The following is a 26,010-nucleotide window of genomic DNA, read 5'->3' as shown; positions in this document are numbered from 1 at the left end:
GTTAAACCGTAATATGTAATTATTAAAAAGTATGTAATCGGGGTTGGGGATTTAGCTCAGTGGTAGAGCACTTGCCTAGCAAGTGCAAGGCCCTGGGTTCGATCCTCAGCTCAAAAAAAAAGTATATAATCATAATAGATAAGAATAAATATATATTTATAATCTATAAAATTATTTAAATATATAAATATACTACATAAACGATATTATATATAGCATATAATGTGTTATTATGCACAATAAATTTATTATATATTAAATATATAAATAATGTATAAATATAAATAAATAAAATTATTACATAATTTTATATAATAATTATAAAAAACTTCACATATCGAAAATAATTACAAATTATTTTTAAAAATCTCTAACTTAAGATTGTTAGTTTTTCTGAGTGTGTTAAAGCCTTGCACAGCTGGTTGGAAGTGTGAGGGAGAGAGGAATGTGGGCCACTGCTAGGACCCTCCAGAGAGCTCGGTGTTCGTTACCGCGCTGGGTGCAGAGGCAGAAGGGCTCAGAACATGCTCAGATCTGGTCATCAGTATTGGGAGGCAGCACTGTGGTGCTCACTTTATTCTGTTCCTTTTGCTGTAAGCGGCGGTCTTAAAGGAATTCATTCATCCTCAAGCTTCCCTTTTATTTTATTGTTCCCTTTCTTTAACAGTATATGTGCAGATTATCTCATGTGTGTAGCCGCATACATAAATAGTGTCATATGTCTGTGTCATGGACAAGTTTGGCCATTGTACCTTCTATTTATTCCTCTGCTCCTTTGCTTGCCTGGTGTCTTAGTGTCTCTATTGCTATGGTAAACCACCATGGCCAAAAGTAACTTAGGAGGAAAGGGTTTGTTTCATCTTATACTTCCAGATAAACAGTCCGTCACTGAAGGAGTCAGGAAGCTGGAGGCAGGAGCTGGAACAGAAGCCATGGAGGAACCCTGCTTACTGACTTGCTCAGCCTGTTTTCTTAGCACCCAGGACCAACTGCCTGAGGGTGGTACCACTCATAAGGTGCTGGACCCTCCCACACCAAGGTGGTGGGGGCATCTTCTTAACTGAGGTTCCCTCTTCCTAGATGACTCTAGCTTGTGCCAAGTTGACACGAAACTAGCCAGCTGGAAGGTTTTGATTAGCTATCAGGTATTATTAGTTATGCCCTGTTTTCAGCTTTGCCTGGCGGGGCAGGGAAGCATTTGGTTTTAGGTTAATCAGCCTGACTTTGGAGGTAAAAACCTTTGATGATTCTCCTCCGTCCCTGATGACTTAGAAGCTCTGCTTTTCAGGGTTGGAGGTCTGGAGGATGGGGAGCATGTTACTCCCAGCTTGTGTGAACTTTAATCCTCTCTGGAACGTCCCTCGACCTCAGGCATGGTTAACTGGTGTTGTATTCCTCTCTGTATACCTCTCTGGTTGACTGCTGTTCAGTCTTGTATACCTCTCTGAAGGCTTTTCACTTTCCACTTGTCTCTGTGGTTTTAGGCTTTAGGAACCCCGACTTCCTTAACTCCCAGCTTCATCACTTACGCTCACAGGAGACACTGAAGTCCATTTGAGTTCTCTGCCTCCAGCCCTAGCAACTGCAGACAGCAGGCTAGGCTAGTTGGGCGCCTCTTGTTTCCTATCATCTAGGAAATGTCTCTCTGGGATCTGGCGCATAACAAGAGAGTTTCCAGATGTTTCAAGTGGGAAGCCAAATCCGTTATTGTCACTTTATCATGCCTCTGTAGTCGGTCAGCTTCACATAGCACAATTTATAATTTATCACATGTGTAGAAGTTTTGATTTCTAATTGGTTTAGTTTCGTGTAATTGGTTCCAGTTTTTATTACTTGTACTGTCTTTGACACTAGAGTAAAGTGTTGGAAAAACTACCCATGAATCCATGTTTCTTCTCTGCTCTCAGAACCCACAACAATCAACACAGAAGACATTTTGTTTGTTTGTTTGAGACAGGGTCTTGCTGTGTAAACCAGGCTGGCCTCAAATTTGCCATGATGCTCTTGCCTCCAATTCCCAAGTGGTCATTTACAGGAGTGTATTACCATGCCTAGGCAGAAGGCTTCCGTGACCTCACATGACATCAGCAAGCAGGCACTGGATTCTATAGCAGCAGATGTGAGCTGGAGATCCTCTAATTCAGTTAGTTCCGACACGGTACTGAATGTGCCTCAGGTCCTGCAGGTGACGGGCCGGTCCCCAGGGCATCTGTGCCTCTCTCTGTCCCAGTATACATGCCAGCTGCAAACTCCATGTGGGTTTTTTTTGTTGTTGTTGTTTTGTTTTTTGCCTTTGATCACATGACTGTAAAAGGAAGTTTAGCTCACCCTTCTTGGGTCTAATATTTTGTTTGCGAGGCTCACAGAACTCAGGAACACACAAACAGCAATTTATCATACAGGATATTACAACAGGTGCTGATAAAGAGATGCACAGGATGAGGAATTTGGGAAGGGCACAAGTTGCTATGCCCTCTGGCACTCTATGGGAACGTCCAAGGGCTCTTCTGCTTGGAAGTTCCTAGCTCATTCTGAGTATGGAAGCCTCATCGACAGACACAGTTGATTAAGTCATTGGCAGTTACTGATCCTCCACTTTGGGCTTCTGAAAGTTGTGAGGTAGGACTGAATCTTAGCTGTCTCATCATGCCTCTGTGTTCTTGGAGACCAGCTCTTACCCTGAAGCCAGCTGCCTCTTGACTCATTAGCTTACAAAAAAAAAACCAAAAAAAAAAAACAATCATTTTAGAAACCAAGGACTTTAGGATAGGTATGTCAGGAAACTGGATGAAGAGCATATACATAATAACATAGCTATCTTTTCCATTGTATGTTAATTTCTTTCTTACATAGTTCAGACTTTCAGAAAGATATTCCATAATGCACTTTCCAATTTATTTACTTTTTAGTAAGAAACTAATTGTCAGCCAGGCGGTGGTGGCGCACGCCTTTAATCCCAGCACTTGGGAGGCAGAAGCAGGTAGATCTTTTTGAGTTCGAGGCCAGCCTGGTCTCCAAAGCAAGTTCCAGGAAAGGTGCAAAGCTACACAGAAAAATCCTGTCTCAAAACAAAAACAAAAACAAAAACAAACAAACAAAAAACAAAAAAAGAAACTAATTGTCTAATTTGTCAATTGCTAAGAGATTTAAGCTGAAGGGGACTGGCTACATGATGCAAAGACACAGTATCGTTTCTTATTTTGGGCCAGCTGGGTGTTAAGTTAGAGAAATGAACATCATAGAAGGGTAACCTTGCATTTGTCTTGTGTCTGCTGTTTGCTGAATCTGCTGAGGTAAACACCAGGTTTCTTATCTGTGTTATAGTGTGTGTCAGGTTGTTTGTGTTCTGAGTTCTGGAAACAGCTGCACTTTTGGAGAAACTGGCTTAACCAGTTAATACCTGGATCTGAGAATGATCTACTCTTAGCAGTTTTGTTAGGTGAGGCTAGGGTATTTCCCCTCCTGTGACTTGCTTGGCTCCTGTTAATATTGACATTGACATGTGCACGAGCTCCTCTTCCCCACAGCAGGCTGTGGCTGCCTGCTCTTAGTCTTCCAGAATGGGGACTCCAGAGAGTCCGCAGGGGTTCCTAGTCGCTGTTTCCTGTCACTGTTTTGGCCCACTAGGCTTTTCGATTCTGGTGTGTCCTGAAAAGACACATGGTCACTGCCCATCTCCTAGTCTGGCATGCCACCGTCACCCAGCCCCTCCATTGTTGGGAAGTCAAGACCTTTCCAGAGCTTTCTCAGCTTCTTGCCTCACTGTACAGTTTTCTTGTTAAGCTTTTGATGTGGCTTGTTCCCACTTTAGCTTGATCACGCTACAACCACAGCTACAAAAGTTTGTGAGCATGTCACTGAAGGAGGTTTCCTGAGGAGTTTTTTTGATAGTTTCCCATTTATTATTTCCAAAGATTCCTAAGAACGTCTTGTCAGACAACTTGTTAACAGTGAGAACCTATAAAATGCTAGCATCCCTGAAAGCAATCCCCACTGCATAGGGAAGTACTTGGGGATAGCATTTGTAGTTTAGGGAGTGTGAGACACAATTTGTGCCTTTTGTGGGGGTAGTTTGTGGTGAACATTGTTGTTGTAGTCTCTGAAGTAGACTAGTGCTCATCATTATTGTAAGTGCTGGTAGTGAAGGTCTTTTCCAACATGGTGGTGCTTATGGCTTGATTGTAAAATGCCCCTACAGGCTCATGTGTTTGAACATTTGTTCCCCTGTTTTGGAAGGTTGTTGAATCTTTAGGAGATGAGGTCGAACTAGAGGAAGTGTGGGGCCTCACAGTTATAGCCCATGTGGGTTCTAGCAGAGCTCTTTACTTTGTGTCCATCAACACAGTATACATGGCTGTGTCAGGCTTGTGCCACCACAGCCCTGAATTCCCTGAATGCCCTGGCTGCCCTGGCTGCTGTGCCCTTACCTGCTGTGATAAACTTATGTCCTCTCAAACTGGACCAAAATAAACCTTCACAGAAAATATCACATATTTGTTTTTTCCAAGATTTTATTCTGAACATCTTTGGAGATGAAGCAAAGTTGGTATCACCTTTAAACTTGGTATCAACGAAGCATAGGAGTCATGCTAGTTATACATTATTCTCCTAGACTGCTTGCATGAAAGATACTTTGACACAGTTGTTGAATGACTTTTCTTTTGTTTTGTTTACTAGTGTTTCTTGGGTACCTTTTATTGGAGTGTTTATTGGGTACCTTATATATGGAATGGAATAGTTCTCAAAATGGTTCTCAAACTTGGCTGGGTATTAGCCTGACATTGGTACAGTTACAGAGGCCAGCCTTGTCCTACTTCAAGGGGTCTTAGCTTTGTTGAGCGGCTTTTCTTGGGGAGATGTGAACAAGCATCATCTTACCCCAGACCCAGCGGACTCCAACTTGGTGAATTAATGAGTCTGGTGTGGTTACTTATGGAAGCCCAGGTGGCCCTCCCTCGGGCACCTGTACCACTAAAAAGCCCACCCCTGGCCAGCTGGTTCCCGGAGCCCTCTGTTTGGGTTGCAGGCAGCTTGGCTGGTGGGAGAGCTATGGCTTGTGTAACTTTGGGGAGTGTGGCCTCTGATGAGTTTCTAAAGCACTCAAGTCTGGATTTATTTAAAACTTCTTGCCCTGTTGGGTGAACTTCTTACAGGCTGAAGCCTTGACTCTCACATTTTACCTCTGTTAGTAATGCCTAGTGTCGATATCTAGTGCTTACAGTTTTTGGAAGCTTATGAACAGACATTCTGACTATTAAGACACCTCCAGTCCTTAAAAACAGATTGCCAGGGTCTGGCCAGTAGCCAGAGAAGACTGACGCTACTTGGATAAAGGTTAGGACTGGCCAGAGACTCTTGAGTGTTAACAATCCTGTGAGTGATTGATGATGTCTTGGTCCATATTTCTGAATTCCACCTTCGGTTCTTCCCTAGTGACCTCTGGGTCACCCCGTTTATCTTAGGCTCTCTACGTTTAGTTTAAGCTGTTTTAGAATACCTATATCAGTTTTAGTGGCCCAATGTAGCTTTGTCACTGTAGTTAAGAAGAAACAACGGTACCTGCTGCTTGTGCTTGTGGTCCCAGCATGTGCTCATAGGGACAGTGCTAGACTTGTCATTCAGCTTGCAGTGTGGTGTTAAACACCCCCTACCCCGGACAGTGGTTATGTTATTCAATTGTGACTAAGTTCCTGGTTCAGCCATTGACTGTGTAGTATTTGTACCTCATGAACTTTGGGTTCCTTAGTGGGTAAAATGCTAGGTCAAAACAAGAGACTTCCTGTCTCCCTGTGGCATTGTTATCTTGTAAGGTCCTATTTTCTTTCTGTCCCTGTCTCTGTGTCCCTGTCTCTGTGTCTCTGTCTCTCTCAAGGATTTAATGGAGCCCAGGCCTTGCTCCTGACCCTCTCACCTCTACCTCCCAAGTGCTAGGATTTCAGGATTGTACAACTCGGTCTGGCTCTTGTTTTTAATTGACTGACTGACTGGTTGATGCAGGTAATGGGGGATCAAATCTAGGCCTTGCACATACATGCTGGGCAAGCGCTCTCCCCGTGAGCTAGATCCTCAACCCATTCTGTCTTTTGTGTCCAGAAGTCTTGTTCCTTTCCAGTCAGCGGCTTCCTGTTTCTCCAGTGAGAACCCTCCCAGGGGGTTTACTGTATCTGGTGGCTTCTGAGCCTGAGATGCGTCCTGCAGAGCTGACCATGTCTATTTCTGCACACATCCTCTTCCCCTCTCATGTAGTGTAAGATGAAAAAGAGGAAGATGAATAGATGGGAGACTCACTTCCTGACTCCTCAACACCGAGCCGCTGTTTCTCTTCCTGCCCACATTTTGCGTTTCAGGTGTTCAGCAGTCAGCAGGATCCTGGCATCTTCTTGTCCTGGGAGGGTTTTCCTGGGTGTTCTCACTTTTCATTTGGCCTCTAATACATTTACCCATCGTGACTTGGTAGTCCATGGTGCTCTGAAGAGGCTTTAAAAATGTACTTCAGATTCATGTTAGACCAAGAGATTTTACTAAACCCTACAATGTAATTTCTATGAGGAATTATAGTGTTCAGAATAGCTAATTTACAAATTACTCAAAAATCTGTTTTCACTTATGTACAGTGAATGAATAGCGAGGCTGGGATGAGCTGGGATTATTTTGGACTAGTCCTTGGTGTTTTTCCTGCTGGGTGTGTGTGTGTGTGTGTGTGTGTGTGTGTGTGTGTGTGTGTAAATTGTGAAATGTAATGGAAGGCTAAACTGTGTGAGCTGCCAACTTCAGTTTGCTTAGAAGCATTAGAAGCAAGAATTCTGAGAGTGGTAATTAAACACAAATGTACTACTTGAGCATTTGGATGTTTCTCCAGCCTTAATTTAATCTTTCCTATGACCTTGGGCCTATACGCTTCAGGCCAGTAAATATTTACCTCAAGTTAATTACTGTAGCCGATTTTGCTGTTCCTTCATCGGGAAGGATGAAGGATGGCTACTGTGTAATTTGCAAAATTGCATGAAGTCTTTGTTGATTTGTTTATGTACTTGTATCTGTGTGTTTCCACAGGAGAAGCTTTCAAAGGACATTGATTTCCTTATTGGTAAGGAAGGCCAAGTGAAGAGTCAAATTTCTGAACTCAACTTGTTAATGAAAGAAACAGAGGTACGTTACAAAGTGGTCAGCATAGGTTTTCATTTACCTGTCCAGACAATGGCTTATTTGTTCATGAAATCCTGAATGTGTTCCCTGAGCTGGGGGTTGTGTGACCTCTCACCTCTGCTTTCCTAGAACTTGTAGAAACATATGCAGCATAGACTCCTGTGTGCTCAGTGCCCAGGTGCCATTGGAATGTGATAGTAACAAGGGCCCAGAAGTTGTAAGGAAAGGGTAGCTTTCAACAGTGACCTGCGTTTGTTTCAGCAGTGCGAACAAATGACAGATAGCCTTTGGAAAGTTACTGTATGTGACAGGCCCAGGGGGCTATCTAAAATTCCAGATACTGCTGAATACATGTTCTGCTTTGCTTGCTCACATAAAAATGAGTGGGAATGCTCGCCTTGTTTGTAAGAGCCACAAGGTCCCTCAACAGAGGAGTCAGGTAGCAATGAGACATAGTTTAGGTGTGTCCTGCTGTCCTGCTGTGATGACATTTATAGAAAGCATCCAGACCAGGATGGGAGATGGTTTAGCAATGGTTGAGAGTACTGGCTGGCCTTCTGGAGAACTCCCTCATGGTGGTTCACAACCATCTGTAACTCCAGTTCCAGGGGATCCAATGCCCTTTTCTAACCTCCATGTGCACCAGGCATCTGCACAGTGCACAGACATATATGCAAGAAAAGCACTCATATACATTAAGTGAATATTTTTTAAGTAGCTGAACAGTGAAACAAGATTATATCTTAAAATTTCATGAAGTGATACTTGAGGAGGGCAAATCAGTACTGTAGAGCTTATGAGGGTGGCTTCTAGTATACCAGTAATGTTCTTTTATCTGAATGTCCTGCTGGTTGGATGTTTATTTAATGAGTCCTCATCTTTATACTTACATGTGCATTATATTCTACTTTAATTAAAAAAAAAATAGGGGAAGTAAGCTAGCATCCTGGTACTTGGAAGATGGAAGCAGAGAGATCATGAGTTCAAGGCCAGCCTTGGTTACATAAAAATTAAAGAACTGCACAAGACTGTCTTAAAAAGGGGGGCAGGCTGGATAACCCACTGGGTAAAGGTACTTGCTGCCAAGCCTGATATACCTGAGTGTAATTTCTGGTTAAGGGGCAGAATCAACTCTCTTGAGTTCTCTGACCTACACACATAGACACAGACACACAGACACAGACACACACACAGACACACACACACAGACACACACACACAGACACACACACAGACACACACACACAGACACAGACACACACACACAGACACACACACACAGACACAGACACACACACACAGACACACACACAGACACAGACACACAGACACAGACACACACACACACACACACACACACAGACACTATACAGACACACATAGACACATACACACACACACACACACACACATAGACACATACACACACACACACACACACAGGGAGGGGGAAGAGAGGCAGAGGGGAGAGGAGAGACATGGTAAATACAATGTAAAAAAATAAAAACAAAAAAATGCATAATAAATAATAGCACTTTTGAAATATAGTAAATATGAGCAGGGTTAGGTTATTTGACAGTTCAAGTACCTTAAATAGGCTTTAATATGTGGAGTGGAGTTTCTTTTTCTTTTTTCTTTTCCTCTTGGTCACTTTAAAATTTATAATTAAGTATAGACAATCTAGGCTATTATTTCTTGAAATATTTTTTCCAGTCAGAAGCGAAATAGTTAAGAAACAACAGGGGTCAGGATGTATCTTAGTGGTGGAAATTTGCATCATGTGTGCAAGACATGTAGGTCTGGATCCTGATCTCCATCGCCGACACTGCAGAAGACATAAGAAAAAAAAAATTAACGCCAAATTTGTCTCTATTCTCAACTCTTCCTCAGTGATGATGGGATAGTTTTGGTGTCTGCACTTATAATTTTTACTCTGAGCTCAATCTGGAAACCATCATGACATTGTAACTGAATTTTGCTGTCCTCTTTTCCCTTTAAACATTGAACAAAGTATTGTGGTAAATAGGAAAATATCCTGATAAAACCTATCACTTTGTATGTTACTTAAAAAAAAAAACCTTCAGAGTCAAAAGTGGGACTTTTGGGGTTAGTAATGGGCAAGGGAATCTGCGCAGCATCCCTTTCTCATGGGGTCCAGAGGCCGCTAAGGATTCTGCAGTGCCCCTTTGCCATGCCTGTTACTGCAGACATGCCGTTAGGGCTGTTGGGAGAAGCACTCGTCAGTGCTCACTGGACTCTTTTCAAAATCATACCGAGCTCTTGTTTTATAAAAATTCAAATCATTTGGGCCAGGCAGGGTGACATAGACTTGTAATCCCAGCACTAGGGAGGGTGAGGCAGGAGGATTGCCCTTGGGGGCAGGCAGCACAGGCTATATAAAGAGACTGCTTCAAACAACAAGAACCCAAATGAACATGCTTAATACACATTACAGACAGGATTGTTCTATACAAAAAGAAAAAAAAATTACATAATAAGAGTGTTTATGTGGCAATATTGTTTGATTTTTATGTAAATAACCCTTCTGAATCCTCATAAGAACTTAAATAATTTCTGTTATCCATGAGCTTTTTGTGGGAGACAGAGAGGGGTAGGCACTGAACCTGGAGCTTATGCTTAGCCTCAATTTAGCATATAGCACATGGCCGAGTAAGGATGAAAGCAAATGAATCTTAAATACCTTAGTACAGAATATTGAAAATGTTGTTTTTAAAAGTTCTATTAACTTTAGATAGCTTCCTGTATTTAAAAAGACTTCTGAATTTGGGATGAATTGCAAACTCTCTAGAATTGTGCTTTTGCTATATTTATGGTTAAATCAGTTTAATTCTGCCATCAATTTATCTTGTCACTGAAATTCTCATTTAATTGAATAACTTGTCTGTTACTGGACTTTGAAAATAGAGTTCTGAAATTACAAAGCAAATCTAAATGGAAACTGACAGTTCTTTGTTTGATGCCAAACTATGATTTTGAAGATGTTAGGGTCAGACAGAACTCTTTCTTTGCAACGTCTAGCCTTGTTTTGTTGAGTTTGATAGCGCATAGGACATCATGAGAAGACCTTTGGGCTTATGGATGAGGTAATGCTTGCATTCTATACTCGTGCAATGGAGAGGTTGGGTTCAGCACACGCGGTAACACCTGTGTGTTTCACACTAGTGCAATGGAGAGCGGGCCAAGGAAGAAGCGCTGGCACACTTTGAAAAGCTCTTTGAAATCCTAGAGGACAGGAAATCATCTGTTCTGAAAGCCATAGACACCTCTAAGAAACTAAGACTAGACAAATTTCACACGCAAGTGGAAGAGTATCAGGGCCTCCTGGAGAACAACGGGCTTGTTGGATATGCGCAGGAGGTGCTGAAGGAGACAGACCAGTCTTGCTTTGTGCAGACAGCAAAGCAGCTCCATCTCAGGTACTCGCCGGCTCCTCAGCCTTGGAAAACCCCCACCAGGTAGTCTGGGCCTGCTTCATCCTGGGTGCTGAAGGCAATGTCCATGACTTTGGTATGCCACGTTGCAGGTGTTTAGACTGACTTGCCTTTTTAAAGAATGGCTTTTATATGAACTATATCTGCCCACAGAATACAGAAAGCTACAGAATCTCTGAAGAGCTTTAGACCCGCAGCCCAGGCTTCTTTTGAAGACTATGTGGTCAACACATCCAGACAGACAGAGGTGCTCGGAGAACTGTCCTTTTTCTCTAGTGGTAAGTGAAGGCTGTGCCTCCTCCCTGACCTGCCTGCATGCTGCAGAAACACATCCCTTCCCCTTTGACATAAGATGCTCACGATCGTCTGTCCTGGAACCTTAGACTGGCTTTTATACCTGTGTTTCTGTGCATAAAATTGTACCCCTGGCTTTTTAGACATTGTGTGCATGGCATCACATTTTTTAAAAATTATAAGCTTGTGCTATTTTTTTGTACATGAAATCTGGCTTAAGGTATATTCTATATTTCCAGCCATATTGAATTAGGACTCACCGTGAGGACCTGAGCTTAATTTGATATCCTTCTGAAGACTGAGTCTCCAAATCTGTCTTCTGAGGACTGACTGCTGTCACAATCAGGGTTATGACTTCAACACATGAACTTTTAGGGAACACCCTCATGGGGGCTTCCTTCTGATCTTACATCTCACCACATTTGCCTTGCTGAAGTTTCTCTTCTCGTGAAGTTGAGGCAGTACAGGCTTGGTGCTGGAGAGATGCTCAGTAGTTACGAGCAGGGGCTCCTCTTGCTGTGGACCTGCGTTTGATTGCCCATGCCTATATCAGTGGCTCACAACTGCCAGTCAGATGCTCCAGCTCCAGGAGATCTGACACCTCCTGGCCTCTGAGGGCACCTGCACACATACCTGGCCCCCAAATGTATGACCTTTAAAACCTATAAAAAATATCTTTTTTGAAAAAGGAAATCTGTCTTCTTAAAAGTTAAAAACTGTGGGTTTCTGTGGCATCTTTTCTTTTTAAATTTATATCCGAATCTGGTATGACTTATTATGACTTTAAATTTTCCAAGTAGGTGTTAGGTGTTATTTCAAATGTGGACTTTTCTTCCTAGACTGTTGATTCTGCATACATCAGTTGCTTTTTAGATATATGTTAGCTTACTTTGGAGTCTTAAGCATTGATCCAAACATTGTCCCTGGAAGGGCAAGGCTGACCATGGACAATCATGGGCTGTGTTCAGTACACAGCAAAAGACCAAGAAAATGAATGGTAGGTAGAGGAGAGAGGAAGCTCCCATTTCCTGCCTGTGGATGTATTTCATTTTTCCTCCATGGTCACTCTTAGAACCATGTGACTGACACACTCTATGACTGGTCCTGTTGAACTTTTTAACTTTAAAGTAATTTTGGATGTGTTTTCAGATCGTATCGTGGCTGTATAATCTCCAGGTGTGTTAATGCACTGTCAGACTTCCTTATATGCCTTATCACTTATCACTTAAGTGAAAAGAAGCAGGGCACCTCCCTTATTTCATTTCCTCCACTGTGGTTTGATGGAATGGTGTGTGTGTGGGAGTGTATGTTTGTGTATATAATTTATACAAGCTGAACAAAAAGTGTGTAGTGGAGGATGACTTTGGATTTACTCTTCTGGGATTATAGGCATGTGCTGTCATGTCCAGCATACATGTGACTTTGAGACCTTACTGTATGCCAAGTTTACAAGTTTAGTGTAGAGAAAAGGTTATGTGTGCACATGGACTTAGCTGTGACATTGGCCTGCTTTTTGTTTTTTGAGAAGCTATAGCCTGTAACTCATTATGTAGCCCAGGCTGGCCTAGTATTTAGTTATCCTTCTGCTTCCTAAGCACAGAGCTTACAACTGTGAGCTACCATGGTTGGCTTTCAACATTGTACTTTTAGCAAAATATTAGAAACCTGTTTTTCCCAAATACATAAATCTTGATTGATCCATACAGTGAAATATTACAGAAAAATATTGACGGAATCTAAATGAAATCGGTGCAGTGGTTACCTTGAAATTGTCTGAATATTTTTGTGGGTTTTTCCTATTTCAGGTTCTGGCTTTGCTACTGTTTTGATGTGTGTGTTGTACATGTGTGTATGTGTGTGCATGCGTGCGCGTGCGTGCGTGCGTGCGTGTGTGTGTGTGTGTGTGTGTGTGTGTGTGTGTAGACCAGAGGCCAGAGGTTAGTACCATGTGCCTTCCTTGGTTATTGCTCTTATTCTTTTGAGACAGGGTCCTTCTCTTGACTGGAGCTCCCTGACATGTCTAGACTAGCCAGCCAGCGAACTCGAGAGATCTATGTCTGCCTCCCTGGAGCCTGTGTTATGGGCCACTGCAGCCAGCCTTTCTGTGGGCGCTGGAGACACGAACTTGGGGACTCAGGCTAGGGTAGCAAGCACATCACCTGCTGAGCCACCCTGCCAGCTGATTTGTACCTCACGTCTGTACTAAGAAGAAGTATTTGGCTTTGCAAGTCAACATTAGAAAATATTAAAGGAAATGCACAATAGAATTACTTAACCTTTTAAGTATTGAAATGGTTTATGTAAATATAAATAAAAATTTCTACTCCAGAGTCACAACTCATTATGAGGAAAGTCTATGTTTTTTTCTAAGAAATTCTTTTTTTGTATTTTTTGGTTTTTAGAGACAGGGTTTCTCTGTGTACTTTTGGTGCCTGTCCTAGATCTCGCTCTGTAGACCAGGCTGGCCTTGAACTCACAGAGATCAATCTGGCTCTGCCTCTTAAGTGCTGGGATTAAAGGTGTGGGGCACCCCTGTCCAGCGAAAGTCTATGTTTTTAAAAATAGAATTTCCAGTATTTTAGATTTAATAATGATACCACTTAATGCTGTAATCATGGCTTAATTTTTGTTTTATTTTTTACTTACTTTTCCCATTTCAATTATGATTACAAATTTACCTTATTTTATATTTACTATCTTTCTTATGCATAGTATTATAAATTTAGGAATTTCTTGGATACCACAGAAACTGTGAGTACTTCTTTTTGCTGAGGGAAATTCTGTCTTAACGTCGTGTTCTGTGTCTTGCTTCTCTCAGGCTTAGACATCCCTGAGATCAACGAGGAACAGAGTAAAGTGTATAATAACGCCCTGATAAACTGGCACCAACCAGAAAAGGACAAGGCCGACAGCTATGTTCTTGAATACCGGAAGATTAATAGAGATGAAGAGATGATGCCGTGGAATGAGATAGAGGTGCATGGCACAAGTAAAGTTGTCTCCAACCTGGAAAGCAACAGTCACTATGCTTTCCGAGTGAGAGCTTACCGAGGCTCCATCTGCAGCCCCTGCAGCAGAGAGCTGGTTCTGCACACGCCTCCAGCTCCAGGTATGGGGAACAGTGTGGTCAGAGAGGTCTGGAATGTAACAGGCAGTGTCTTCATGCAGTCAGTGACATTGGAACCAGCTTTGTGCTTTTAAAAGGCTCTGGACAAGTAGATTTCATACTTGGCTGAGATTTAGAAGTGACTCGAATCCCCAAATATCACCTCAGAGGCTGTATTAGATTTTGACTGATATCAGACAGAAAAAAAAAAGCTTTTTAATGATTGGGGCTAACTTAGTATAAAAATGACATGAATGCTATTTTAAACAATTAAAATTGCATAATTGCATGTGCTTGGTGGACCATGCCTTTAATCTCAGCACTTAGGAGTCAGGGGCAGGCAGATCTCTGAATCTGAGGCCAGCCTGTTCTGCATAGTGAGTACTTGGCCAGCCAAGGGCAAAATCATAAGACCCTGTCTCAAAGCAAAAAAAAAAACAAAAACCAAAAAACAAAACAAAACAAACTCCAGACATAAAACAATAGTATGGTTCTGGGACTTTTTAAAAGGAGTTAATGACAATGTCTAAAATACAGGTTATTGATAGTTATTTTTAAAATTCATTAGTGTGATTTAATCTAGGTCTCACTTGCCCTAAGTTTTCTGTCCCAGTGTGATTCTCTGCACATGGGAGTGGGAGGCATATATTGGGGCCACGCGGCAAGCTTTCCCTCCACACAGATAGCTTCCCAGTCCCTGCTACCCTGCCTCTTTAGAGAGGTTAAAGAGCATTACTAGATAGGAAGGACATTCAGATTAGTTGGTGTCTACTACAGTGTCTTTATAGATGAGAGATACTTAGAACTCAAGTTGTTCTCTGTCATCGTAGTGGGAAAGCATTTCTCCCTGCCTGTCACTGCCTTGGATGTTCAGACCACAGACTCCACCCCTGTTTAGTGTCCTATGTATCCATATTTTCTGAAGTCTGTCTTTCCTTTCTCCTCTTGTCCAGTGCAAAGAAGCAGTGTGTGCGAGTGTACGTGTGTACGTGTGTGTGTGTGTGTGTGCGCGCGCGCGCGCGTGCATGCGCGCTTTCCAGGTATATTGTCTTTAAATATACTTTAAAAATATTAGATTATGAAAAAAAATATTTTTGGGGGTTGGGGATTTAGCTCACTGGTAGAGCGCTTACCTAGCAAGCACAAGGCCCTGGGTTTGATCCTCAGCTATGTATATATATATATATATATATATATATACATATACATATATATATATATATATATATATATATATATATATATATATAGAGAGAGAGAGAGAGAGAGAGAGAGAGAGATGGCTGAAATGATTTTTCTTGAGTCTTGCTAAAGCCAATAGATAAGTTGAACATGCAAGTGTTCCATAGACATTTAACACTGAACGCTGTCTCTAATTTCTGGCCTCTGAAAGTGGAAGGATGAATCGGGACGTAGCAGCTGTATAGGAGGGGAGAGGGCATGCTAAGAGTTTTATCTTCCTCTCCAAGAGAGACCGTATAAATACTGGAGCTGTTTAGATGACTGTGCAAAGTAGGAGATACTGGAGATGGACAAGAATCTCGAACAACTATGCTAGGACATCACCCATCACCAAACAGAAAGATCTGCCTCTGTATGCGGCCTGGGGTTAGCTTGCTGGCAGCATTTTTTTTTAAATGTTGTAGAATACAGATAAGATTTACTACTATAAGCACACAGTTTAGTGATAGAAAGAACATTCACAGTATTATGCAGCTATCATCATTCACATCTCCAGAAAAAAAATTTAAACCTCATCTGAAAATCTGTACCCATTAAACAGCTCTTCACCCCTCTTCCCGTAGACACTGGAAGCCTCTATTCTTTTTTCTGAGGGTGTGACTATCTGGGTACCTCAGAAGAGCAGAATTGGGCAGTATTTGTCTTTTTGCATCTGGTTTATTTTGTGTTGTTCACATTGAAGTGTGTTTCAGGATTTCCTTTTTCAGGGCTTGCTAACACTCCACTGTACATCTTCCACATTTTCTTTATCCATTATTTTGCTGATTGAATTTTTGTTGTGTCAACATTGGCTAGCAATAAATGTTATGCATACAATAGTTGAGTTAGCCCTATTCTGTAAATGAGGAAGTTTAGAGTTTAGATCAGTCTTTTGTTAAATATTTGAGCTGAATGCAAACCTTTCTGAACTGAAAGCCCATGATTCTCTTCTTAGATAGTACCATCTTTCTCATATCTGCTGTGTTGATTGATAAGGGAAAGATCTTAAATTCTCAAATTTATAAAATTTCGAATATTTATAAATATATACCGCCTCTTAGATTAAGCTCCTAGGGAGCTTAAATTGACTTCCATGGGCACTCATGTGCACATACCCCCCCTCCACAATAATTAAAAATAATAAAATGATCATTTTTAAAGCTGAATGATTAAGTATGTTCTGTGTATAGTAATTAACATTGCTGATTCCAAGGTATGCATTTCACAAGTGTTTGTAAGTAGCTAGAGCATTTGCTTCTGCTTTGGATATTTCTGAAGCTCTTCAGGTATGGGGAATATACTGGAACTTTTCCGCTGCACTGGAATCTGGATTGATGCAGCTATGTGGCAGAGAATGGCGTTGTCTTTGCATATCTTCAGTAATTGATTTCTGTTTGAAAGCCGTCAGATTCAGCCTTAAATTACAGAACTGCTTGTAGATGTTGCTCAGATTACTAAGAATAATTCCACCCTCCGTTCAGTTTTCAGTTTCCTCTTCGATGAAAAGTGTGGCTACAATAATGAGCACCTGTTGCTAAACCTGAAGCGAGACCGGGTGGAGAGCAGGGCTGGATTTAATGTCCTTCTGGCTGCGGACCGCATCCAAGTGGGCTATTACACCAGCCTCGACTACATCATTGGGGATGTTGGAATAAGCAAAGGGAAACACTTCTGGGCCTGCCGTGTGGAACCATATTCATACCTGGTCAAAGTGGGAGTTGCCTCCAGCGACAAACTGCAAGAGTGGCTGCGGTCTCCCCGGGACGCCGCTAGTCCAAGGTAGGCTCTTTCCTTGACGGAGCACTTGATAGCGGCTTTAGAAGTAAATACTGCTGTTGCACAAGATCCCCCTGAACAGGCTGGGACGCTTTCATTACGTTTGCAACATACATTTCTTAAATTCGAGTGACTGGCTCTATCATGGGGCTGCTTTAGAAAAGGAGGCAGGGTGTCTTGTATTCCTTCACAGAATAACATTTCATTTTTGCTGCCATGAGGGAATTAGTCTGTTTTGAATTCCTCTTGATTATGATTCAGCGTCAGAACTTACAGTGTGAAGGTTTCCTGTAGTTCCTAAAGGCATGTTAAATCTACCCATACAGTGAGATGCCTTTAACTGCCCTTTTCACAGCTCTAGAATTTTCTATAGCTTTTCATGTTTCACAGAGAGAAAAACAATTCCATTACTCTTTCTTGATGTGGGAACACAGTCAGGAAATAGGGTTGTATGGAGGAGAATGACCATGCTCTTGTCTCGTGTTCTTTTGAAAGTTATTACTTTAGTCTATGAATCCCATGGATGAGGACATAGGTCTTTGTATTTTATGACATAGCATTGTGTACCATAAATATTTAATCTTAAATTAAGTCCTTCACCCTCCTGATTTTTTTCAGTAGAAGTGCATTTTAAGGTTTCCACTTGTGTGTACGTCTAGGTAAAAATGGATGGCCCTATAGGGAGGTCTGTACTGAGTAAATAGTACAACTCTTAATGGCAATTTGCAGTGCATGCTTTATGTGTGTTAACAGAACACTTTTGTGTATGTTAACTTTAGAACAATATATGTTGTTTTTGGAGAGTGTGTCGGAGATACTGGGAGACTGTGGCTAGAGCTAAGTAAGATTTTTTTTTGTTCACTGTGTTTATTGTCTTGTAGATATGAACAAGACAGTGGGCATGACAGTGGCAGCGAAGAGGCCTGTTTTGATTCTTCACAACCTTTTACATTAGTTACTATAGGCATGAAGAAATTTTTTATACCCAAGTCACCTACTTCTTCTAATGAACCCGAAAATAGAGTTCTTCCCATGCCAACAAGTATAGGGATTTTCCTTGACTGTGATAAAGGCAAAGTCAGCTTCTATGATATGGATCACATGAAATGCCTGTATGAGCGCCAGGTGGACTGTTCACATACAATGTATCCAGCATTTGCCTTAATGGGCAGTGGAGGAATTCAGCTTGAAGAGCCCATCACAGCCAAGTATCTGGAATATGAAGAGGACGTGTAGCTTGGACACCCCCTGTGGCAAGGATGAAAACTGTGAACAAAGCCATGCCTTGGTGTTAGTCTTCGTAACTAATTACATATCATTTACGTCTTCTGTCACCACACCTGTTTGTAGTGTGCGGTTGCTTTGTTTTATCTTGTTTTTCTTTCACACACAAGCTCTAGCTATGTAGCCCAGGCTGGCCTCAAACTTTGTCCTCCTGTGATAGGCTCCAGAGTGCTGAGGTTATATGTGGGCACCACCAGACCCAGATAATGTATGATGCTGGAAACACAGAAGGCCTTCACAGCCTTGTCTCGTCCATGTCGTTGTTCTGCCTTTTACAAATGGCAGAGTGAAAACATTCTGTCGCATCTAGTCCCAGGTAGCTAACTTTACAGCTTGTCCTTCTCTTTGGGCACAGGGACTCTAATTTATTGAAGTCAGCTGGTGTTACTACTTACATTCCTTTTGTTTTGGGGTCAGGGTGGGATACAAAGTATTTATTGTGGTTTTGATGCTTGTTATTTTTCTTTCCTTTCCATTTTATATCATGTTCATGTCCAAAGAGAAGATATTTTTAAATGCCTGTTGATAGAAATTAGCCCTAAGCCATGCGTCTTGAATTTGTTGTCAATAGGAAAATAATGTTATAGACAGGTATAATGACAAAGACCATACAATGGTAGTATATTTAAGTAGAAAATTATGTATCTTAAAGTGTGTAATGACTGAGTGTATATTGTCTGGCAAATCAATACTGCTCTTTTTTCTTGTAGACCACAAACTGTATTTATTGATAAGGACATCTCTAAGAGTTGCCTGGGCTGTAATGCTCCTTATTTGGCATATGTAGCAAGCATGGTCTCTTGTAGGAAACCCAAGGTTCCTGAACCCATGCAACTTTTCACTGCAATATAATTTTTTTTCCAGAAAATTTTATCTTTACATTTTCTTACTTCAGAAAATACTTGTATTTATAGCAAAGAGTTATTTTTCAGAACTACTAGTGAGGATAGACTGATAGTGACTGCCAGTCTTGTTAGTTTTGTGTTTTGGGCACAGATGTTACACATCAGGTTTCTTTGGCTTGTGTTTACAAATTTGAAAAGTTCACTGTCCGTCTTAACAGCATTAAAATACCAGACATATTACATGTTACTACGGTCTAGTTGGGTGGCATTGTCCATGGCTCACTGCATGGTCATAAACATTTGTAGTGTGAATCAGTAAAGTATAAAATTATTTAGAAATATAGTAACTAGATGAAAAGGATGTGTATATTTGGTTTGAAGAATGACACCTTTTCTAAATTGGATGTTGGTTTCTTCAAGATTATCTTCTAGGTACCAAAATCATCTTTTAAGCAGGTGATTTTTATTTGAACTGCCTTTTTAAAAGTTAAAATGTCTTTCTTGACACTAAGACTTACACTGATCACTTAGGGAATGTTAACATTTTAGTGGAGCAAACAAAATTTTTTGGAAGCTGTTTATCTTATTTTTTAAAAATTACTTTTAATGGAAGTCTTTTAGGCCAAACACACTGCATCAGACCCACCACTGACACACACTTCCCACTTGTGTAGGTAGATCTAGAGAACCTGTGTTTAGTGGCCGTCTTTCCTCTCACCTATATCTAGCACTTTATAACCTAGGAAAAAAAGAGAATGGGCAGTGTTACCTGGATCATTGTGCAATAAAGCTGCTAAAGTCACGTGTGTGAGGTTGGTGTGATACTCAGTACTCATGTAAGCACATATTCTGTAGACATTTGAAAATATAAAGCTTTAACAGGAATCAAAAAAGGAAGCTGTTTCAAACACTATCAATGTACAGAAATTGCTTGGTGGAATTTCATTTTTAATAAAAATAAATAAAATGAAAGTCAAGTGTAGTTATTCAAATCTACACTCCAGGAATTTTTACTGTGCTTTGTGGGAAAGTGAAACAAAACACTTATTAAAAGATGCTTTGTGGCACATGTTAGTTTTTTTAAATTTAAAAAATGATTTATTTTTAATGACTGTGCATGTATGCATGAATGTGAGCACCCATAGAGTCCAGAAATATCTGATGCTCTGGAGCTAGAGTTCTGGGTTGTGTGAGCCATCCAGCGTGAGCCTGGGACTCTGACTTAGGTCCCTTGGAAGAGCAGTCAGTGCTCACTCGTAACCACTGAGCTATGTATGCCTCCACCCCTCACATGTTATCAGTAGAAAAGATTAATGTGATGAAGGTAATTTATTTCAATTGTCTGCTTATATTGTCTTAACATTTCTTTTCTCATCTACAGTCTGCAGTAGATTACATTTGACCAGGTGAGTGGTCCTTTAATTTATGTGCATCATTTTGGGTTATGATGCTGTTAGTTGTTGTCAGTAGTGGGTCATAGAGTTTTTGCTAATGGAACTCTTTTTTTTTTTTTTAATTAACAACAGAATCAGTGGGTGGGTCCTAATACATTTGTATAATTAACAAGAGTTTCATTGGGACTGGTAGTACAGATCTGTAGTCCTACACAGCTGCTCTGGTGGGTAAGGTAAGGAAATCCCAAGTTCAAGGCTTGTCTGAGCTTACACAGACTGAGTTCCAGCCTGAGTAATTTACTAAGACCCCGTTCCAAATTTTAAGGTAAAATATAATGCCCGGGGTGGGCCCAGGTTTGAGCCACAGCACCACAGCAAAACAAAACAAAACAAAACAAAACAAAAACAAAACAAAACAACAACAACAAAAAAACAAAAAAAAAAAAACCAAGAAAAAGATATAAGACCCTTCTTATAGAGCTAAACAATAATTACACATTCACAGTTGCTTTCTGAAAATAGTAGGAGTTAGAGCTATCTCCTGTGGAATAAAACATTTTTTGTTGGGCCAATAATCTGGTTATAGCCTGTGAGCATGTCTTAGGTGAGAAGGTGAGATGCAGGTTGAGAACGGGTGTCACAGCAGCAGTGCTTTAAGACATTACATTGTATCCGGTTGATTTGCATTCATTTAAAAAGAAATTTATCTGCTTATTTACGAAAATGTCTTGACAATGGGATTCTTTCACCTAATAAAAGAAACTTCAAGGGATTTAGTTAAGTTTGGTTTACAGTTACTCATTTCACAGAAAGTTGCCAACTCCTGTTATATCTGAGACATTGTGTGGACTAGATCTAAAGAGAACAAGACAAGCTATCTGTGTCCTGTTTTCATGCAATGTAGCTGAGAAGAGAAGACGTAGTGCCTCACAATAATAATCACAGCAGTAATCAAAGATGGTGTCATGATTTGAAATGGAGTTAAGACATGAAAGGAGCCACAGGGAGAAGAGGGGTTGATAGAAATTATAAAATACAGAAATCGTGAAATTCTCAAAAAAACATTAAATAAAAATACTTTCTAAAAATAGGATTTAACCTCATACATTTGAATAGCATGATTATACTGGGGATATATTAAGTAACAAATTAAATTATTTTTTTTAAAGGATCAGGCTTGATATGACTACAGCTGTTTTTGTTGTAATTATCATATTGTCTGCTGATGACTCCAATAATGCATCTCAAACCCTACAGGGCAAAAAAGTCAGTCAGCCAAGCAGTGTTGGACTGGCCACTGGTTGCTGTGGAGCAATCTTTGTACACTGTAAATATGTATTGTTCCTATTGTTAATAAAAAGTCTAATGGCCAATGACTAGGCAGGGTCTTAGGGGCAGAGAGAATGCTGGGAAGGAGGGTGGAGTCAGGAGTCTCGATGAAAAGTTCATAGATGAGGTAAATGAGCCTTGGGGCAGCACATAGATTAATAGAAATGGGTTAATTTAGTTGTAAGAGCTAGTTAGTAATAAGCCTGAGCTCTATATTGATTATTTGGGGAGTGCAGGCAGGCAGAACTGGAGGTCTAGATGGAAAACTCCGCCTACAACTGATGGCCAAACTTTTTTTTATGTGTGTGTGTGTGTGTGTGTGTGTGTGTGTGTGTGTGTGTAAGTGTAAGTGTAAGTCAGATGATAAGCTATGGGGAGTCTGGTCTGATCTCCAGATTGGCAGTAAGTACCTTAACCCTCAGAGCCATCTAGCTGACTCTAGACTAGTCTTTAACTGTTTAACATTTTTTTAAAAAGGAAAGGCCAAGTATATTATGGCTAGCTTTCATTCACCATTGTCTTGTTTACCATAAATTTCTTCCTTCTAAACCTGGAGTGTAGAGACCTACTTGCTACCACCTAGGACATAACATTTTAATAAACAGTACCTTGTGCAATCCTGGATCTACCTGTCTCTGTCTTCTTACTCAACTTTTAGCTGGTTTTCATAGATGAGGACTGAGGTTTTCCATAATGCCTGCTCATCCACTCCCCATTGGAGAGTTGAATTAGTAATTAATTTGAGGTTAATTCAGTTTGTCAAAAAACCAAAGAAATCCCCACTCAATCTGTTTTCTGGGAAATCAGGACAGGAGGGTTCTGGTGTATTTCTTTGTCATTACAGAACAGTGGTAGGAAGCTCATGTAGTGTGAAAGGCAAGGACCCAGAGTGAACTTAGTGGCTTGTGACACCTACTGAGGGCCTGGTTAATGAGATGTATCATGTTGTGCAGCACAGTGTTTCCCAGTGCACTCGGATCACCTGGAGAGCTTGTTGAAAGCTGGTTTTGATTACTCTCAACCTTCTGTCCTTTAAAATGGACAACTGATACATGTCTTGTAGATTGCTACCAGAATTAAAATAGTATCTACATAAAGCGTTTAGCATAAAGCCTGGAATGGACTCTTAACAAAATAAGCTTTTGAAATGATTAATCCTACCAGATAACTCTTTTAGCCAATTGTGGATATATTTTGCAAATAACCCACTGTAGTTCATGGAGAAGAGTCAGAGCTAAGCAAACACACACAGTAGAAGATCTGAGCTGAGTCCTGTTAAGTTTCAAACCCAGGACAAATGGCTGAGGTGCCTATTTAACATCAAATTGGACCAGGCCTCCAGGTTCTCCCAGTATCTCCCAGTCCATACCTGTTGCATAGTACGGCTGGCATACCCTGCCCTCTATCCTGAGTTCTCCAGCCCAGTGGCTGGGCTGCCCTTCCCCCAGAGGCTCTTCCCTATATAATCCAGACATTTTGGTTATTTCCCCCCATAACCCTCGTTGTACCTTTGGCCTCCTGGCTGCCACACCTTCTTCCCATCTCTCCCCTGCTCCTTCCTCCCCCTCACCTTCCTCCTCTCACATTATGGCCCAGCTCAGCCTGGTCATGTCCACTGTGGACTCTACAGATGTCCCTGCCCCCTCCCTTTTGACTACAATAAACTTTCTCCTCCACCACACCTGGGAGCAGCCATGTACCCTTCCTTATTTTTTTCATTCAAGTCCTTATTTTGTTTTAAATAAATGCAAGGTGCCCTGTAATCCCTGCACTAAACTTGGAACGTCCTAATTTCTCCCATATTGGATACATTGGGAGAATGAAATCTTTGCTTAAAGCACACGGCAATTCAAAACCTCTTGAAGTGCTAACTTTGACCTTCCTTGTAAACATCACAAGGTCTACTTCAAGGCTATTTCTCCCTTCAGCTGCATTTGCTAAGTTTTAACTGCAGCCAAATACACATTGTCAGCTTTCCTTCTACACCTCCACAGAGGAACCGTTCTCTTCTCCACAACACAGCTACTCAGCATGTTCCATCTAGATGAGCAATTCTCAAATCGGGGAGTTTTTAGATCCCAGCAAAGAACTCCACTGCCTGCAATGTGCAGGATTATTCCCAGTAGCGCTTTTTCTAGTCATTACTGGAGATGGATATTTGTTTGTAGCAGAGTCACCAGAGCAGACTATTTATTGTTGGCTTATTCTATTACACTCTTCCTTAACCATAAATTATAAATTACTTCAAGGTGTTCTTTTTTCCCTTGGTGCTAGGCATTGAAGCCATAAACTTGTGCAAGCCAGGCAAAACACACTGCCATTTGGCATCATCTCCAGCTCAATATTTTCTTCTTTTATTAAAACATCTTGTTTTTTTGTATTTATTCTTTGGGAATTTCACATCGTGCACCCCAATTCCACTTACCTCCCAGTACCCCCATTTCCTCACATCATCTGCAGAACCCCCCAAAGAAAATAAAAACAACAAAACCAAGCAAGCAAGCAAACAAAAACAAAACAAAATAACCAAAAACCCTCTTCACTCCTCCATCCTTCCCACCTCTCCAACACCTCTTCATTGGTCCTGGTGGCATTGGAAACTGTGGTAGACCCTTTTGTCAAATCAGCCTTACTAGCAAATGTTCATTACAGTGAGTCATTGGTCTGGTTCAAGGCTTCTGGTTCCTGGTACACCGTCATCCCTGGATCCTCACCAAAACTCCTCTGGGATATCCCATGGCTGCCCGGAGTCATGGAGATCCTTTGGGTATCATTCCACAGTACCAGTCCCTTTATAAGCTCCAGCAGGTCCTAGATGGGGTAGATGTTAGGGTAGGCTAACCCAAGGCCTGGCTGTAGACCTGGGTGGTAGCTGAGCTTGTCAGTCCAGACTAGTGGGCCACCTCCCTCAGGCAAGGGGGCAGAGCCAGCTCCCCTATGCCCATGCCATCATGGTCAGTTCTGAGGGATGGGGCCATCTTTCCTGAGTGCAGGGGCCAGCTCTCCCATGAGGGTCAAGGCCAACTCTCTACAGTATACCTTGAGAGGCAGGGCCAGCTTTCTTAGGGCTAGGGGAGGGCGGGGCCAGCTCAGCATGGCCCTCTGATTTCATCAGGAATGACTCCTATGGCCCCCTGAGGTAACACAAGTCACAGACATCAACACAGACCCCAGCTGCAGCTGGACCATGGACCCAGACCTGGCCATCGGCAGCAACTTGGGCCCAGACAATATCCCGGCTCCAGGAGGCAGTGCAGGCCACTCAGATCGGCATAGGCCCCAGCAGCAGCTTAGCCCTTGGACACTAACATGGCCCTGGACCTCAGTCATCCACATGGCCTTCAAGGGTAACAGGAACTTCAGACATCAACACAGACCCTGGCTGCGGTAGGGCCATAGACCCAGACAGGCCCTCAGCTGCAGCCCTGGCCCGGACATCACCATGGCATGGCGTAGCAAAGTAGGCTACTCAGATCTATCCCCAGCTGCAGCATGGCCCTTGGACACTAACATGGACTCAGGTGTCTGACTTGAACCTGGGTATCCACATGGCCCTTGGTGACAACAGGAGCCATGGATGTCAACCTAGACCCTGATTGCGCGATAGGGCTGTGGACCCAGATAAGACTCTCGGCAGCAGCCCAGGCCCAGATGACACCAGGCCACCCAGACCAGTGTGGCTCTAGTGGCAGCACAGCCCTCAGACCCCAGCAAGGCCACAGATTGCAGCCCAGATCCCAGGCTTCTGTGTGGCCTTTGGTGGCAACATGTGCCATGGACGTTTTCATAGACCCTGGCTGCTGTAGGGACATGGAACCAGACATGGCCCTTGGCAGCAGCAGAGGCCTGGATGACACCATGGCCCCAGGTGGCAGCACAGGTCAACCAGATCAGCATGGCTCTGGGGGGCGACCCTTGGACACCTTCATGGCCACAGGTCACAGCCCAGACACTGGGCATCCTGGTGTCCTTTGATGGCAACATTGACTGTGGATATCCACATAGACGCCGGATGTGGTAGGACCATGGACCCAGACATTGTCCTTGGCAGCAGCTGTAGCCTGGACGTCACCATAACCTCAGGTGGTAAGCATCATCCTACATCATTCTACTCCTCACCATCCTCATTTCTCCTGGTCTGCCTCCTTCCACAGCACATGAAC

At 42.0% G+C, this 26,010-nt stretch overlaps 1 protein-coding gene across 2 annotated transcripts in view; it reads left to right on the top strand.

The window, feature by feature from the left end:
- The window catches only part of Trim36 (tripartite motif containing 36), a 44,147-nt gene extending 25,740 nt beyond the window's left edge, over positions 1–18,407 (top strand). For both annotated transcript variants that reach the window (XM_036205258.1, XM_036205259.1), the window contains exons 5-10: positions 7,054–7,149; positions 10,330–10,583; positions 10,752–10,876; positions 13,711–14,001; positions 16,701–16,998; positions 17,877–18,407. In XM_036205258.1, coding sequence (XP_036061151.1) covers positions 7,054–7,149; positions 10,330–10,583; positions 10,752–10,876; positions 13,711–14,001; positions 16,701–16,998; positions 17,877–18,231 — 1,419 coding nt within the window. In that variant the 3' untranslated portion in view covers positions 18,232–18,407. The remainder of the gene's footprint in view (positions 1–7,053; positions 7,150–10,329; positions 10,584–10,751; positions 10,877–13,710; positions 14,002–16,700; positions 16,999–17,876) is intronic.
- The last annotated feature ends 7,603 nt before the right edge of the window (positions 18,408–26,010 follow it).

Source organism: Onychomys torridus, chromosome 13, assembly GCF_903995425.1.
Source record: "Onychomys torridus chromosome 13, mOncTor1.1, whole genome shotgun sequence".
In the NCBI taxonomy this organism is placed as follows: domain Eukaryota; kingdom Metazoa; phylum Chordata; class Mammalia; order Rodentia; family Cricetidae; genus Onychomys; species Onychomys torridus.
This window is presented reverse-complemented; position numbering and strand designations above follow the sequence as displayed.